The sequence below is a fragment of the Rhododendron vialii genome, chromosome 5a (assembly GCF_030253575.1).
Source record: "Rhododendron vialii isolate Sample 1 chromosome 5a, ASM3025357v1".
Classification (NCBI taxonomy): domain Eukaryota; kingdom Viridiplantae; phylum Streptophyta; class Magnoliopsida; order Ericales; family Ericaceae; genus Rhododendron; species Rhododendron vialii.
Window position 1 is genome coordinate 28234030 of NC_080561.1, and position 19030 is coordinate 28253059.

The window sequence follows — 19030 nt, forward strand, 5'->3', positions numbered from 1 at the left end:
CTGCTGAAATTTCTTCTTCCACCTCGCGAAGAACGTCATCTGCCAAACTCAACTGAATAGAACTCAGAGCTTTGGCATCTGTATCATCCCAATCTTCCTCTTTAATTCCAGAACTAGTCTTGCCTGACAAAGCCTTGTGCAATCCTTGTTGGGTTAACAAAGCCTTCATCTTTACTCTCCAAAGACTGAAACTGCTGCTCTGCCCATCAAACTTCGCAATCTCAAATTTAGCCGCCATAGCCACAATCGGAAACGAAACCCTAGTTTTTGCAACCTGGCTCTGATACCAGTTTGTTGTAACGAACGCTATGAATGCAAGTTAAGAACGAGAAATTGAAAACTAAACAAGAAATCACAAAGACACAAGATATACGTGGTTCCCCAAGATGGGTACGTCCACGGGCGAGGAGAGAGAGGATTTACTAACCAACGTGAAGAAGAGATACAAAGAGCCGGCTATAATCCGTAACTCTAGAAAGGCCACAATATGAAAGCCCAAAAGATTATTTCTAGAAGTACCCCAAAAGCCTTATTTATAATAGGCTACAAAAACGGGAACAACATAATTAACCAATGTGGGACTAAAGAATACAAGGCATTCCCAACAAAACACATGCAAACGAGTGAAACCCTACCTACCTAGCTACCCTCTAACAAATGATCAACGCTGTATACTATGTAAGGGCTATGAAAGACCATTGGTACATGATGCCTAAATTATACTATATAGCTCCCAATTATAACCCATTAATTCATGAGTCTACCACTGCCACTAATTTACGACTAGACCCCAAGTGGAACTAGGAAATTCTCTATCTCCTCTAAAAATAAAAAAAGACTACAAACTTTAGGCAGCCAAAGAAGAATAAAAAGTCATGTTTCCATCTAGATTGAACTTTCGGTACGTACGCGTTGTAGCAGAAAATAGTGACTTCAAGAACAATTTTTTGCCACTACATTTTCCTATAAATTGATGCAATTCGTTAAGCTTTCTCATGATATTGCTCAATTGTTTCCTAACAACCCTCTTAATAATTCCATTTTGAGAGCTTTTTTTTGCTTCCTGTTATAGTACTTGTACTTTTGCGAGATAAGAAAGAAGAGAAAAGAGCCAACAAAACCAATTTACTTACTTACAAGCCATGAGTCGACCAATGAATTATGGCAGTTTTTCTGCAACAATTACTCATGCCCTACTCTTGTTTTTGCTGTCGAACACGCCTACTAATGCACAGTTAACTTCTACCTTCTTCTACAATACCTGCCCAAATGCACTCACCACTATTCAAACCTCCATTAAACAAGCTGTCTCAAGCGAGCGCCGAATGGCGGCATCGCTGATCCGCCTCCATTTCCACGATTGCTTTGTTCAGGTAATGATCCTTTAACACATATCCTCAAATGTTACGCTATACTTTTACGAAGTATATGTTTCTGGATAGTCCAAAGTATGCCTTTCTTAATGCAATAATATACTAGTTTGGGTGTGCAGGGTTGTGACGCCTCGATTTTACTTGATGTGGCTGCAACTAGGGCTGTAAATGAACTGAGCCATTCGCGAACTGTTCGAGGCTCGGTTCGGTAAGAGCTCGTTCAAGTTCGATTCGTCTGCTAAACGAACTGAACCTGAACCTCAATTCTAGGCTCGTTCCGTAAATGAGCCGAACCTGAGCCTAACGGTATTCGGCTCGGTTAGGTTCGCGAACCTATACTTAAATTTAATTAATAATTCAATAGGGGTCTATTTGTAAATGTAAAAAATTTTAAGGTTATATATATAATTCAATACTTATTTTTCTCCCAAATTCTATACGATCAATGAGAGAGTTTGGGTTCGCTTGAGTTTAATGAGCTGAGCCGAATCAAACCTGAGTCTTGACGAGCTCAATTCGAGCTTAGATTCGGCTCGGCTCGATACATTTGAGTTTAACGAGCCAAACTCGAGCTAAGATGTTCAAGTTTGAATCGAACTCGAGCCGAATCCGAGCCGAACTCGAGCCAGACTAGTATCTTAACGAACCAAACCGAGCCGAACCCGAGCCTTGAAAAATTTTAACGAGCCGAACTCGAGCCAAGTTGTTCAGGCTCGAATCGAACTCGAGCCGAACTCATACTGATTCGGTTCGTTTACAGCCCTAGCTGCAACCACCATGAGCGAGAGGAGCCTAATGCAGGATCTACGAGAGGTTTCGAAGTCATAGAGGCCGCCAAGGCTGAGGTGGAGAAAATATGCCCCGGAGTTGATTTTTGTGTAGACATACTTGCGGTAGCTGCACGAGACGCCTTGTTTGCTGCAAGTTTTGAACACAATCTAGCATATATATTGTTAGATTTCTTCGGGGGGTCCCAACCTAAAATCAATTGGCTATAGGTGAAGCAACCTCTAAATTACACTAAGTGATGCCCAAATATTCCTAGCTTCACTCTACTAATTAAGAAACAAATTAAACAGAGTTCATTTCTATGTATCAATAAAATGATTAACCCTAAGGGGTTGGTCCGGTGGTGTTGGCCTGAAACTTAAGAGTTTGCTTCCACGTAAGGTCTCAGGTTCGATTCTTCTCGTCAGGAACTCTTGAGGCTACCTCACCCTCATGCATAAGCATGTGAAAAGGCTATGGGAGAGCCTGTAGGAATTAGTTCGAGGTGCGAGCAAGTCGGCCCGGAACATTTTGCATTTCCAAAAAATAATAATTTAAAACTTGATTAATCCATGCTAATTGGCTTGTCTCTTAATAATTAGGCTGGTGGTCCATCATGGACAGTAAAGCTTGGAAGAAAATATTCTTCCACAGCTAGTCGCGATTTACTAGCAAACTCTGATCTTCCTAGTTTTCTAAGTAGCCTCGTCCAACTTACTTCCAAATTTTCTGCCAATGGCCTCAATACTAGCTAGGGACGTGGTCGCCTTGTCAGGTAATTAGCAATTAAACTAATTAATTAATTTGTACAATTCCACCCCCCCCGCCCCCCCCCCCCCCCCCCCCCCCCCCCCCCCCATTTTTTTTCCTTTCTAAAAAGCAATTAAAATTTGATAATTATATGCCCGTGTTTACTTGACATGCAGGGGCACACACCATAGGGCAGGCCCAATGCTTTACTTTTACCAACCGAATATACACCAACGGGAGCAACATTGACGCAGGTTTCGCTAGCACGCGCAGGCTCACTTGCCCTGCTGCTGGGAATGGAAATCTTGCACCTCTTGATTTGGTGGGGTGACAAATTGAACCCAAACCCACATCTAAAATATAGACCCAATCCAACCCATTTATTGATTCGGTCTCAATTGGGTCTTAATTGAGTCAACTAAAATAACCCAACAAGTTATGAACATAACCCACCAATTTGATTAAGGCAACCTATATACGATTGGGAAAATAACGGCCCATGACGTGTTTTGATAATTAATACCAGCCAAGGACAAGCTAAGAACATTTGTTAATGTTGAAAATGTCCTTGGCGGGAATTAATTGCGGACCCATTGTTTGTTATATCATCAAAAAGATTGCAGAGCTTGAAGAAATACCACAAAAGCTTGAAAAAGAAGATGTTTCAGCTTTTAGAGTGCATTTGGTACACAAGATTTTATCTAATAAGCCAAGATCATAGACGAAAGAAAAATGGCAAAACAAACAACTAGCTTAGGATTTGATGTCTGATGAGTAGACAGATCTGGATTCAGCACTGGTTTAGCAACAAATTCTCCTCTTTTGTTTAGGAACACAATTTGTGTTAGTGGTTCAAAAGAGCATTTTGTATTGCTCTTTTGTTTAGGAATAATTTGTCCCCTTTTGTTTACGAACTTAGTTTGTATAGGTGGTTGGTTTAAGAATTTGTAGTTGGCAGAATAGTTTGTAGATGGCAGAACAGTGTCTAGGTAACCGGTTTAACAGTTTGTAAGTGGTTCAATAGACAATTTCTAAGTGGTTCGTTTGACAGTTGTAACTGATGACAATCTGGATTTTGATAGTTACATACAACTTGTATTTGGCTATAATTGTTACTGTGGTTGTTGGATTATATGATTGACTATGATTGTTGGCCTAAAAAACAAGAAGACGTAATATATGTGAAAATTTGCATTTTTGGTAAATTAATGACATCTGTCATATTCTGTTCTCTGTATTTTGGCAACAAAACATACAGGACTGGAAACAGGCGTAATCCACAAAATTAAAAAAAAAAACACAATAGGAAGAGTTATTACACCAACGAAACCAACAAAATCTTATCTATCATCTAAACAATACTCTGCAATATCTCAAGAACAACAGGCTTGAACAACAAATAATGAAATTCTACATTTCTGCTAAACAACAGGCTTCAAATAATGACATCTATCAAACAGATGATGAAATCTGTCATATTTTGTTCTCTGTATTTTGGCAATAAAACATACAGAACTAGAAACATGTGTAATCCACAATTTTTTTTTTAAAACATACTCTGCAATAGCCAACAAAATATTATCTATCATTCAAAGAATACTCTGCAATATCCCAAGAACAAGTTCAAATCGAAGAAATTAAACAAAATCTTATCTATCACCCAAACAATACTCTGCAATATCCTAAGAACAAGTTCAAATCGAAGAAATCAATTAATACTCTGCAATATCTCAAGAACAAGTTCACTCAATTGACTCTTTACATTTCTTCCTATTGTGGTTTCCCAACTTTTCACACCTCCCACACCTTATTTGCCTCAACTTCTCTCCCTTTGATCGGATTCTTTGAACCTTAGGTCTATCCCGCGGCCTTCTTGTCTAAGGAGGAAGAATTACACGGTTCTCTTTTGTCACTTCTAGAGTTCCGAGAGTGGGAATATAATTTATCATACTCTTATACAACAATCAGAAAGCTTCAACGGTGTAAAAAAGATCTATGTAGTTTGATATTTGTAGGCCAACCTTTTGAATAGCCGTCACTGCATGCACACAAGGAAAACCTTTCAACTGCGACAACATGTGCACGTTCGTCTCTGAACATTAACCACGACTGTCGGAAGGGAGAACACTTCAAAAAAATCTTCACTTGCCTTTGCCACAGTCCACGACCGGCCTTTGTTGAAACTTGTGATCAACTTGTTATCCATTTCAGGACACACGATGCCGTTCCACTTCCATGACTGTTGCCTCCTATCAAACATTTGCTCCATTAGTTTAACCCTTATCATGTCAATTGCATTCAAAATTGGCAAATGATGGGCTTCCAAGATCTATTTGTTGAAAGACTCAGCTGGATTTGGACACATGTCCCCATATCTTCTACCTTCAAAATATACATTTGTCCACTTGTCAAGTGGCAACGATTCAACAAAAGCCTTAGCTTTTGGACCATCAACATTGCAGAGTTCTTTAAAAGCTTCTTCATAATCAGAAACCGATGGTGCATATGCACAATAAGAAAATAACTCGACTACTCTGTCCCTAAAACCATTAGACAATCGGCCCTTAAACTTGTCCCTCAAGTTATTCTTCAAATGCTGCAAACAATACTCATGATATCCATTGGGAAAATCCTCCTGAATACCTTTCAAAAGCCAAGAATGACGATCTGTTATGAATGTTATTGGACGAGATGATAGAATTGTTGACAACTTCCTCAAAAATCAAAGCTAATTCTCTTTATTTTCAGAATCAGCAATGCCAAAAGCCACTAGAAACAGTCCTAATCCACACAAAAAAGCAAGATGCAACATTAATCTCTATTAATCTATTCATGGTATAACATAATCAATGCAAATTAGTCCTTTGTATCTTAGAATTTAAGGTAAAATATAACGTTATCTGTATTTATTTATTAATCTGCTCCGACTGTATATCAACAGAAAATAATAGATGTTGTTATCTATATTATACTTGTCTCCCAATCTTCCAAACTCTCATAACATAAATAGAAAACCAATATTGAACAGATAAGAAGACGAATAAAAATAACTAACTTTGATCGCCATCTTTTCCTATAGCTCCGAAAAGGGTTCCTATGTACCTCCTCTTAAAAAATGTCCCATCGAGCACCAACAAAGGACGACAGTATTGAAGCCTTTGATACATGCATCAAATGCTACAAAAATCCTTTTAAAATAATTAGTTTTGTCACAATACTCAACATCAATAACACTTCCTGGGTTTTTCTCCTTCACTACCTCAGTATACCACCTCAGTAGGTCAAAAGACAATGCATAATCTCCATATATACAGCTCATCACCTGCCTTCTCAACCCCAAACTAAGCATGGTGATAACTGATTTTACTCCTATAGTACTTCTCAAAAAATTTCACTTCTTGTATTGGTGCATAGTTTGTCTTAGTTCGAACTTCCTCCCTAATCTCTTTAGCAACCAATTTTGAACTCATCCGAAGATTCTTCGAACTAGCAAAAACACCAACATAACTGTGATTCTTCTCAAATTCCCTAATACAAAAGAAACCGTTAGATCTCTCAATGGTTGCATGAACAAACCATTGACAACCAGATTCTGTATGTTTTTTTGAACACTCCGCCGTTACGCTAGTCTTGTCATTCTTCAAAAACTTATATACAAATCCGACTTCAATAGCATACCTTGCCAGACAATCCCTAAAATCTTGTACTCCGCCTCTAAACTCTTGGCCAATATGAGTAATCAACTTAGCCCAACCAGCAAAAAGACAAACAATCTCATGGTGGCGACAAAACTTCTCAAGTGGATCTTTTTCTACTTCATGCATACTATTACTTTGACCGACTTCAAAACTTCTTCGACATTCAACACTTTTAACAACAATACTCCGATTATTATGATCATCACAAGCAAAAAGCACTTCAACAACTACATCAATGCAACTAACCCCATACACACTAGGCAATGCGAACATATTTACAAAATTGACATCATTATCTAGAACACAATTGTCATGTCCACCTACAGTATACAAAAGTTGAAACCTAGAGGTTTCCAAATTTTGCCACTTCTTAACCAGACTACGCAGTACATTGTCAAAGCAGAAATCTCTCCTAACTGGCACGACAAGAGTTCTTGAACCATATTTGCACAGAAGCACAATAGCAGATTCCATATAGCAAACAAAAAATGAAAACAAATATCATTATCTGTGTCGATCTGTCTTATTAATCTGTTCCAAAAAAATGGAAAACAAATAGCATTGTCTACATCGATCTGTTCTGTCTATACATTTAGTCCACAAATCGCACAAATGCACACACACTCAAATGCAGAGAGAGACCTTTAAAATTGCAATAAGAAAATAAGAGAGAGAGAGAGAGAGAGAGAGAGAGAGAGAGAGAGAGAGAGCTCAGCAATTGAAACCTAAACCATGAGAGCGAGAGAGAGGAAGCATTGATTGTGAATTTTGTCATCTCCAAAGTCATGACAGTAATGATAGCGAGAGAGAGTTTAAAATCCTGCCGTTATATACTAGGGGTAGTTTGGTCCGTTAATGGACCTAACGCTGCATAACATCTAGTACAATGGATCCGCAGCCTGTTTAAAGAATAACCCGGACTAGAAGGCCCAATAAGACTAGACTATGGACTCTAGCCCAATTTTCTATAAAAAAAATATCAAAGATGTTTCCATTATGTGAGACCTCTTAGAAAATTGTCTATATGTTTTAATTTATAATATTTTTTATATGCAATACGGATCTACTTTGATAAATTTTAATTAGATCTAAAATATGATGTTTTCGAAATTATGTAAAACATTATAGATTGTGAGATATGAACAATTTTTTAAAAGGCACGTATGTTGAAATTGACCAAACAAACTGGGATGGAAGGAGTACAACAAAAGCTTTATAAAATCTAGGAGTCTGCCCCTAGGTGATCGCGTTGCAGGTTTGCCCTCCACTCTCTTTCTGATTGTCGAAGATTCAACATTACTAGGTAAAAAGACAGCGGCACCGTTCAATTGATCCCTTGAATTGATTTTATAGAAATAAAATCCAAATCAGTGATTTTTTTTTCAGTGCCTAACATATTTTTTTTTTCAATTTTGGTCCCCGCATATTTACACGGGAGTTCCATGCAACGAATCCAGTTTTTCTTTCGTCCAGTCCGGTCCAGTTTTGGGCCTTTGTGGATCTCTCCCTGGGCTTACAATTGAAATTGTCCATTTAGTAAAGCTCATCTAGTACTCCATCTGTTAAAAAATAAGCTTGATCGTACATTAATAAGTACATAAACAAATCATACTCGTATTTGTACAAGGAAAATGGGATGACAAAAAGTAATTTGAAACTTCAATTGCCTAATTTTTTTCCTGTACAATTATGTTTTGCTTCAATCAAGCTAATTTATGTTTTGCTCATGTATCTATTGATGTTTGATTAATGGAGAAATTATTTGTTGCCCCTGGGGCAACACATCAAGTGCCTCACACCAATTAAAATTTGCCCTACTGACTTTGTGTCAGACTTTTTCCAACTAAACAATTTCTCACTTGACAGAGAAAAGAGGCAAATGGAAATGAGGCAGGCGTTAAGGTCACCTACCCTTGTCCTTTCAATTTTAATTTTTGGCTTTTCTCTCTCTTGCTTTATTTTTCCGATCATTTTTTTCCGTAATAAACTTATTCACTCCTCCGCTCAATTTTATAAGTTCATTTGCACAATTAATGATTGGGATGTATTTTCAATTTAGGCTAATTTTTAAGATAAAATAATCAGAAAAATAAGATCTTCGCACCGGTTCAAACACATTAAAAATTGAAATACTTAATTTTTAACTATATTTTTAAATATATAAACGGTGTAAAAAAATAAGTATTCCAATTTTCAATCTGTTTGAACCGGTGCGAAGATTTTAGTTTTCTGATTATTTTATCCTAGATGGTCATAATTAATTTTGACTCTATGACTCTCATTGATTAGTCCTAAGAGATATTTGATTCTACGACTTTCTTAGGGTTAATCAACGAGAGCCCTAGAGTTAAAATTTAATTATGATCATTTAGGATTAAATGATCAGAAAATTAAAATCTTTCCACCGGTTCAAACGGATTAAAATTTGGAACACTTAATTTTTTAATCATATTTTTTAATATATAAATTGTCTAAAGAGGTTGAAAAATTAAGTGTTCCAAATTTCAATCTGTTTAAACCGGTGCAAAGAATTTAGTTTTCTGATCATTTTATCCTAAATAGCCATAATTAAATTTTGGCTCTATGGCTCTCGTTGATTAGCCCTAAGAGATTTGATTCTACAACTTTCTTACGGCTAATTAACGTGAGATCTAGAGTCAAAATTTAATTATGATCATTTAGGATAAAATGATCAAAAAACTAAAATCTTTCCATCGGTTCAAACAGATTGAAATTTGGAATACTTAATTTTTCAACATCTTTAGGCAATTTATATATTAAAAAATATGGTTAAAAAATTAAGTGTTCCAAATTTTAATCCGTTTAAACCAGTGGAAAGATTTTAATTTTTTGATCATTTTATCCTAAATGATCATAATTAAATTTTAACTCGGCTCTCGTTGATTAGCCCTAAGAAAGTCGTGGAATCAAATATCTCTTAGGGCTAATCAACGAGAGCCATAAAGGGAAAATTTAATTATGACCGTTTAGGATAAAATGATCAAAAAACTAAAATCTTTGCACCGGTTAAAACAGACTGAAATTTGGAACACTTAATTTTTCAACCTTTTTAGACAATTTATATATTAAAAATTATGGTTAAAAAATTAAGTGTTTCAAATTTTAATCATTTTGAACCGGTGGGAAGATTTTAATTTTCTGATCATTATATCCTAAATGATCATAATTAAATTTTAACTCTAGGGCTCTCGTTGATTAGCCCTAAGAAAGTCATAAAATCAAATATCTCTTAGGGCTAATCAACGAGAGCCATACAATCAAAATTTAATTATGACCATTTAGGATAAAATGATCAGAAAACTAAAATCTTCGCACCTATTCAAACGGATTGAAAATTGGAATACTTATTTATTTACACCTTTTATATGTTAAAAAATATAGTTAAAAATTAAGTGTTACAATTTTTAATCTGTTTGAACCGGTGCGAAGATCTTATTTTTTTGATCATTTTACCTTAAAAATTAGCTAAAATTGAAAACACATCTCAGTCATTAATTGCGCAAATGAACCGATAAAATTGAGCGGAGTAGTGAATAAATTTATCACAGAAAAAAATGCAAGTGAGAGAAAAGCCAAAAATTAAAATTGAAAAGACAAGGGGTATGTGACCTTAACGCCTGCTGCATTTCCGTTTGCCTCATTTCTCCGTCAAGTGAGAAATTGTTTAGTTGGCAAAAGTCTGACACAAAGTCAGTAGGGTAAATTTTAATTGGTGTGAGGCACCATCTGTCAAACATGATGTATTGCCCCAAGGGCAACGAATAATTTCTTTGATCAATGTAATTTATCATGTGAATAACATATTAAATGATGTCTGCAAAATAGACGATTTCGATCATTGTTGTAGGCTCCGTCTAGGAAACCCACTTAAATTTCTGAATGGAACTATGTCACCTGACAAGCTTACACATTCTCGTTTACCTTTACGATTCTTGACAAAAAAACCTGGATCCAATTACAGTTAGTAATTCATTTAAACAATTTATACCCACCCATTTTCAACTAGGATCTCAATTCTTCCTGGTTCATTATCTTCATAAGAATACCTCTGTTACCCAAAATGTTTCAATCGGGAATCCAAAATACGAATTCTATTACATTTACATATGAACAGAATTACAACATAATGAAATTACAAAAACTGAAATGCAAACCGAAATACATAATGGATTCGTGAAACGAAATCCTTATTTTACACGGTGTCCTTAAAATAGATTTACCGCCTATCGGAGGGTGTTGAGGTTACTCGGCGTCTGTCTCTTAGAATTGATCCGGGTCGGACCACGAACGTCGGAACACCACCGAAGAACGTCTTGGCGAACCAACTTAGCGTTTGTCTCTCTCTCACACTATATCAGAATGCTAGTGAACTCTTGCGTGAATTGGTGCAGAATTGTGTAAAGAACTGGTCCTTATATAGGCAGCAAAAGACCCTTGTGATGATGCATCCACTTGATTACGGAATTGAATGGCAGCAATGAAGAAGGAAAAAAACTCCTACAATGAATAGGTGAGTAACCCCCATATTGAAGAGGGGAAAAACTCCCATCATGAATATGGGAAAGTTATTGGCTTGGGCATGCCAAATAACCCCCAGACCATTCACATTTCCAATAACCTCAACCCCCACACTGCCCACATTTCTCTTCGGAGAAGTCCAGGAAAGCCACTTGGGTGGTTGTCACACTAAATATTAGCTAAAATCTTACTGTCTAAAGTATTCTAGCGTCCATACAAATAAAATTTCCCGCTTCCTCTTGCTCCATAGCACCAGTACATAATTAGATATTTGGGTTGTTTAAGGTCATCCGGTAACCATCCAGAGCCATTAAGGAACTTTGCGCAGGGCACGAACTAACTGCAAAGAGATCAATGAGAAGGAACCGATGGTGAGATTCAATTCATAGTTTTATAACTGCTGCATAAATGCCATGGATCAAAATTTTGGGACACGGATGTGTAAAAACATAAGTCTGACAACCACAACCTTGAACATGTCTACATTCAGCTTGCGACCAAAAAATGGGCAGGGAGCAGCTATCTTGAGCTCTAGCTCTCAGTCATGTACCGTTCATGACACGGGAAATGTCCAGAGAGTGGGATGACAGAAGTTGACATGTTACGTCCAGAAACTAAACTTCAGATTGTGTTTGGATCATGGATATGTGAAGGATTTACCATGGGCCCATGGAAAATGAAAATAATAAAGGAAAGGAACCTAAAGAAAAGTAATTAGCTTTCCTTTGCAGATCCCTTCATAATCTTTAGCAGATCCATTCACTAACTGTGATGTTTGGGCTTGATTTGATTTCAGTGTTTGTTCACACTGACCCACAACACTTGCAAAGCATCAAGGAAAGCGAGAGCATATCTTGTGAAATTTTAAACTTGTACTCCTACTTTCCAATTTCGCAAAGAGAAGATAACCGAAATCTGACATTGTGGAGTACTTGTATTCTGAGAGATCGAACACCATAATACCTCCCAAGCCCTACTTAACCAATTAGAAGTAAAGCCAAGCCAGTTCAGGTGGTGAGTCATACAAGCCAATTTGAGATCTTAAGTTTCTGACATCGCAATACTCATCAGCAAACCTCTGATCTCAAGTGCATAAAATTAATTATTCCTCATTGTAGGGCATTAGAAAATTTCTGAAAAGCACCTTAGAGTAGAACAAAGGACAAAGTACTGAGAAAACACCGAAACAATGCACAAGAACAAATGGCCACCTTATTATTTACTGTAATAGTCACAACAGCATTACATCTCAGCAGTCGTCCTTTCTTTATTTGCTTCACATGTATATATTATATCTTCGTACAGAGCAAATTAAGCCAGTAATACGTTCAATGAGGCATTTTCAGGAATTCTCTGGCTATTTTTCCATTTCCTCCGTGAGGGTAGAACCCACCAGGCAAGTGCTCACTGCCAGTGTTATACACGACCCGCAGTATCTCCCCTGGAGTTCTCGTATAAGAGATGGAGTCGAAATTTGCCGATAACACGTTGCTCTCTGTATGATTTTCCGCTCCTAGCTGAGGTGGGACTATGATGCCTTCATCCTTGATACCACACATCGCTAACTGATTTCTGAGCTCTGAAATGCGGACGGTAAACTCGGCCACCGTGTGGTTATATGGATGCACAAGTTCTTCAGCTCGCTCATAGAGGTACATTCGTATAACCGCGTCTTGGCCAGATTCAACTCCCAAGAGTCCTGCCAAGAGCTGTGCAAAACAGATAAAAAGGGAAAAAAAAGAAAAGAAAAGTTAGTTGGGTGATCAATCAACGCAAACAAAGTTCATTGCAGCCCCTTTCTGAGAGATAACCGAATAGAATGGATGATTTGTGCAAAAATGGACAATGAAAGCTATGCAGTTTGGAATTAATTACCCGCTTAGTCTGGTAGCCATTGATAAGAGGATTTGCTCCAACGTAACCAACAAGTCCCATGTACGGAATCACGTAGGAACTCAACATGTAACTGAGGCTATCACGATACGGGTCGAATGGAGGATCGAGTTCATACCCGAATGCTTCATCAAACAGTTTTGCAAAGTTTTTCGGGCTTACATCCAATAGAGGCCTTGGAAACAAACCTACTGTTTTTTCAAGGGCCCTGCAAAAAATTGGTTTATTCACGCATTTGTCAAATAGAAATTGCGTGTAATATTGATTGTAATGGGACATGAAGACGAACCTGAGATGTCCGACTTCTTGATACGCAAATTCCGTGATGATATTCCTCGTAAGAGAGTCAAGTTTGGCTTTTTGGGTGCCAATGGGAGGGGGTCCACCCAGAACTAACTGGGGCGCAACGTGATCGAGTCCGTACCCGAGTGCTGCCCACAAGAAGTATTCAGCTTCCAAAAACTCAAGGTTCACAGCAAATTGCAATGTATCCACGTCTTCTTCATATACCGGGATTGCATGGGGTGGATATGGTGACTCGCAAATAGGGTAGGATGAAGAGATGGAGATGCAGTTGCTCATGATTGACATCCATATTATTAATCTAATCAAGGAGAAAGTGGAGGCTAAGATAACCTCCATTGTTGCTGTGTTTGTGTTGGAGAGAGAGAGAGAGAGAGAGAGAGAGGTATGAGATGAAATACATGAGAGAGTTTAATGCAATTTATAGTGAGGCTTGGTCTATGGAAGAGTAGCTTTCGCTTGTAGGATAAGGAAAATGATATTGGTATCGACCCGAAATCGTAGGGACAGTCGTGCTGGGCCATCTCCGGCCACCGGATGGCCGATCCGAGCCGTCCAAAAATTCTATAAAAAAAAAATGAGTGGGCCTCGCGAGAATTAATGGCATCCAAGGTGTGTAAGGTGCTTGATCTGGTTTTTCTGTATATATGTATATAATTACTCTATTTCGGAAAAAAACACCAACTACTCCTCTTGCGTGTTTAGGAAAACAAGCACAAATCAGATTTGGAGGCGATTTAATGTCTGAACATTTACTTGATCACACAAGCCAACCGTGCTAAGACCACCGCACACCGTGTGGGACGCATCTTGGGTCTTACAATAATACAAAAAAAAAAATGAATAACTTCTAAAATAATTAATTATGGACCCTGTAAAAAAATCAGTTCCAACGGATATCAGTAGATATATTTTCTGAATTTGCAAAAGCAAAACTGCTCGCCCCTACGAATTCAGAAAACATACCTATCGATATCCGTTGGAGCTGATTTTTTTCAAGGCCCCATAAATAATTATTTTAAAATTTATAGATATATATATTTTTATTTTTGTAGAGCTCAGAGTGGGCCCCACCCGGCGTGTGATGGCCCATATGATGGTCCTAGACTTTCTCTAATGTTTACCAAAAAAAATTATTTGGTGGTTTTGGTGACCGCCACGTGACACCCAACCAACACTTTTATTCACCATACATTTTTTTGGGGTTCAGTACTTAGGCCCCGTTTCTGCTAAACTACAAGTTATAGACTACAACATTTTTGTTTTGTCCTTATTCTATATATATGTATATATTTTTTGTGTTTGTTAGTCTTGTGCTAAATTTTTATGTATTATTGTTTCGTGTCGATGAGAGGAATATGAGAAGTGAAAATTTGACTTTTACCCCAATTTTGTAAGAAATATCCAAGAAACAAAATTATTGAAACTTGATTGCATACCACATAATAATAATTATAAATAAAAAATGTAGTTGCTTGCAAATGATACATGAGGTGGGGTACGGAAAGGAATTAAGGGAAACAAGTGACGGAAACAAGTGAAAATGTAGTAGCTTGCAAATGATACAAGAAAAAAAGAAAAGAAAAAAAAATGGCACTATGCAGATAGTTGAGTGGCCAAACAGGCCCTAATGAGTATAGAAAGAGTTCTATTTTTTCAGAAAAATGTCAAGAAACTTTGAGGGATTAGTGTTTTTTTTTTCTCCGCCAATCGGTAGAAGATATCATGACATCATGTATGAAGTACAAATTACAAATTATGGAACACTACATCCATTGTGTGAGAGAGTCCACGAGATAACTAAAAGCATCTCTAACCCATGACTTCATATTGAAGATGTCAAACTTTTTTTGAAGGCTTACGTGACATTTTGACATCTCCAATTTGACATCAAAACCTTCCTTTCCAACCCTTATGCCAAATTCTATTTATTTGACATTAAAATATCCCTCTCCAATCCTTAATGTCAAAATCCAAACAGTCATTTTTGAAATTTGGCAGACAAGGTATAGGTAGTCAAAGTTGGCATGCTTCCTCCCCCTTCATCCATGTCAAAAGCCACGTAGGATTTGGCCTAACAAAAGGCATCTGGATTGGTTTGTCAATTAGTGTCAAATATTACCGTTACAAGTTCCACATCAGATTTGACATTTTCTGTTGGAGATGCTCTAAGCCTAACAACTAACCAACAGGATAAAAATGCCCATCAAAGGAACCACAATTACTATAGACCCAATTCAACTACAAACCCCATTAAGGGAAGAAATAACCCCCAACAAAAAAATAAGAGAAAGGAACACCCACACGCAGGTGAAAATTAAGACTCGAATTCTTGACCTCCTAATAAGATGTAAGAGTCCCTGGCCAACTGAATTAGCATCAATTGGTTTGAGGGATTAGTTAAGAAGGGGATAAAAGGAGAAAATTAGCTAACTGCTACCATGCCACAAGTTTTCAAAATTTGCTAATCCAAGTAATTATGCCTGCCAAACATCAAATGGAATAGCTAGTTTGAGCAATTAGTCTATTTGGCCAAATAATTTGGCTAACAAACGCGCTCTTACGCGTAATGATGTAGATTTAAAATTGGTGGGATGTGCTCCGCTCTACTTTCGAATTGGGTTCAATATGTCGTTTTCTGGGTGTACATCTCAGTAAGAATTACGGGGATGTAATAGGAGTATTTTGTTGACTTGGGAGGCCGGCCTTGTGGCTCCGTTCTTCTCACTTTCAGTAGCCCTTGCATACGTGTGGGCTTTCACCTTAGCCTCCTGAGAAGACTTTGTTGGAATAATAACAACGGATTACCGCAATAATTTGTAACCGAAATATAGATTTACCAATCAAATAATGGTTGCAGCGTTTGGGTTGAGTCGCGGACTAGGCCGTTGATAATTCGCGGCTCTACCCAGATTGTGCAAATAGTTCAATCAATATCACGCCGTTCTCAGGATAAATCAGCCCAGAATACAACCTTTGGTCTGCACAGAAAAAAACAGACAACAATACACAATATCAACCCTATTGCGCTAAATAAGGATAGGTTTTGTAATCAATCATTGGAGATTTTAGGAACACATTTTAGTCGATGAGTAGCAAGAAAGGAAACAAGTGAATATTCACTAATACCTCTCCTAGGTATTATACTAGAACTACTAGTGAATGTTAACTAATACCTCTTCTTGGGTATTACACTAGAACCAGTGAATATACACTAACAACTAGTGAATACACCAAAATCCCAACAAACTTCAGCAGCCATGGAGTAAATGGAGTGCCTAGCGTGGGAAGAAATAGGGTGCTCCTTCTTAGCCTATAAAAGGAGACCCTGGCCTCTGTAATTGTATCTCTCTTTAGTGAGAGATCTGTGAGAGTAAATCTCAGTGTGAGCGAGGTTCTGTTAGCAATGTAAAACATAGATAGATGAGAGAGTGTGATGAGGTGAATGACCTCACTTGTAAAGCTTGTCCATTTATAGTCCGTGGACGTACCCGATTTTGGGAACTACGTAATTATCTGTGTTCGTGTCTATGTGTGTGTTTTGACTTTGGCTTGATCCACTCCGGACACAACATATTTCTCTATCAATAAATCAAATCAGCCTTTGCAAAACATAGACAAATTTTTGTCAGCAAGGTCGACTAATTAAGAAGTCAATTAAATCAAATCTCAAATCGAAGAAATATCTAAAGTGGTCCAGTACCAGTGGCTTGCAATGTAAGGAAAAGTTTTAAGGAAGTACATTGAGACACGTGAATATTCACTATGTTAACCTTAATTCATGCATATATCACTTGTTAAGCAAGTAAATTGAACCACAACAATATATATTTCAAGAGTAGTGATCGAAGGTGAAAGAAAACATGTGTGTTAACACAGTCCGCTAAAGCCCTCAATAAGCTTATTTTACCAAATTTCCTCTTGTTCCAAGTCCAGGGTGGCAACTAACTAGGGTTAGCTAAGTTAGCCATTACTCTTGCATTCTTTTTTTAGAGGGCTTTTCCTTTCTTTCTTTCTTGTATTGGTTGAGTTATTAGGCTTGGTTGTCTCGTGGGCTCTCACATTTAATGTAGTTTCCCGGGTTTGTACTTTGTACTAAATATTTGATGTAAAATGATTTATTCTATGGATTGAAAAAAAAAAGTCTAGGGTGACAGATGATTATCCAAAAGTTTATAATATCGTCTTAATTGGGATGCTTGCTTTGGGTTGCAATGCCATTATGCTTTGGTTCCCTTTAACCTTTGAATTATTCTATTTAATATTAATAAAAAATTGCTTTTAAATTTAAAAACCGTTCAGCGGGAAATTCAGTAAATATTAATTATCAAACAACTACCTATTGATTTTTTTAAAAACTAATTGTCCATAAACGACAACGCAAAATACATGAACTCCTAGTAACATTTTTCACTTTACTTCTATTTTCCGGACTTGTATTTCATTTTCTGTTTGCACCCATCCCTAACCAGTTCCGAAAAGGTTCACTTATGCTGGAGTGATTAGTCCAACTGCTGACGCGAATCCGAGTAAGTTATCACGAATGAACCACATGCATGGAAACTTGCCCGTGTGGTTCTGATCTCTCCAAACATATCTTTTACTTATATTCATCTATTCTTGTAGTCTTGTACTAACATGAAGTCTATGTTTTTTTTTTTAATGTGACAAAGGAACCACCACACAAGAGGGCCACTAATTGGACTCACCCATAGACGTAAAACTTTCACTACCCGAAGCAAACTATCGTCCCAACCCGCCAGATAATTTGCGATACTAACCTTGGAAAGAAGTCGAACACTGCCCAAAGCTAGGTAAGGGCCCTTCCCCTTCCGCTGGGTCAAGCCCCACAGGTAAATTGTTTCTACGTACTCTATTATACTTCCATTTATCGATCTTTCCTTCTTTTTTTTTCTACCAATCTTTCTACAGATTGATGCTCCAAATCCGAATAACTGAAAAAGAGAGAGCAGCTTGATTGATCACTTTAACTTGACTATCAAGTCAAAAGTTAGTTGAAATCAGGACCATAGAAAATATTTCTTTTCCATCTCTCACCATTACTTTTGGAGTATCTTGCTTTTAAAATACATAAGAGTCAGAAAAGTGTTAATTTAATTTTCCATTTTAAGTGTTTTCCTTTTAGATGATTCCGGCCAGTACATTAGATGCACATCACCATCATCCACATATATATTTCTTGAAGTATGACAGATATCTGACTGAAAATAATAGATGCACCTAATGACCAAGAGAAGTTTCATTGGTTTTCTAGAGCACATGCCTTCCCATATATGTTGGGAAAAAAAAAAAAAAAACAGTACTCAAGCAGTAATATTTGAGTAGCATTCTTCGTTACACATTTATATACGTGGGTTTCACAACAAATGGTATAAATCCCACACCAATATATGGAGAGCTCCTTAAGCTCTGATAACATCTCCTCATGTTAGAGTCAGAGACGGAATTAAAGGTGGGCATATGCATGGGGGCAAAGGCCCCCCGGTAGTTCGAGATTTTTTTTTTGAAATTTTTAATATTGATACTTCACATGGTGCAAGGGGCATATACCAGTGGGAGAGAAGCTGTTTATAGGTGGTGATTCCAATGGTCATGTAAAAGTTAATACTTAGGTAAGGGTATGAGAAAGTCTATGGTGGTTTTGAATTGGTAACCAAAATGAAGTCAGTAGAAGTGTCTTGGATT

The 19030-nt window shown here is 37.3% G+C and overlaps 1 protein-coding gene and 1 pseudogene across 1 annotated transcript; one reads left to right on the plus strand and one right to left on the minus strand.

Annotated features, from left to right (window-relative positions):
- The first annotated feature begins 1154 nt into the window (after positions 1–1154).
- Positions 1155–19030, plus strand: part of LOC131327769 (lignin-forming anionic peroxidase-like) — a 52864-nt pseudogene continuing 34988 nt past the window's right edge.
- LOC131327133 (ferritin-like catalase Nec2) lies at positions 12319–13737 on the minus strand. Its single transcript, XM_058360148.1, has 3 exons — positions 13311–13737; positions 13004–13229; positions 12319–12837 (listed from the first exon to the last, which is right to left on the minus strand). Exons 1-3 carry the CDS (start codon positions 13661–13663, stop codon positions 12457–12459), a joined length of 960 nt encoding a protein of 319 aa, XP_058216131.1. The 5' UTR covers positions 13664–13737; the 3' UTR covers positions 12319–12456.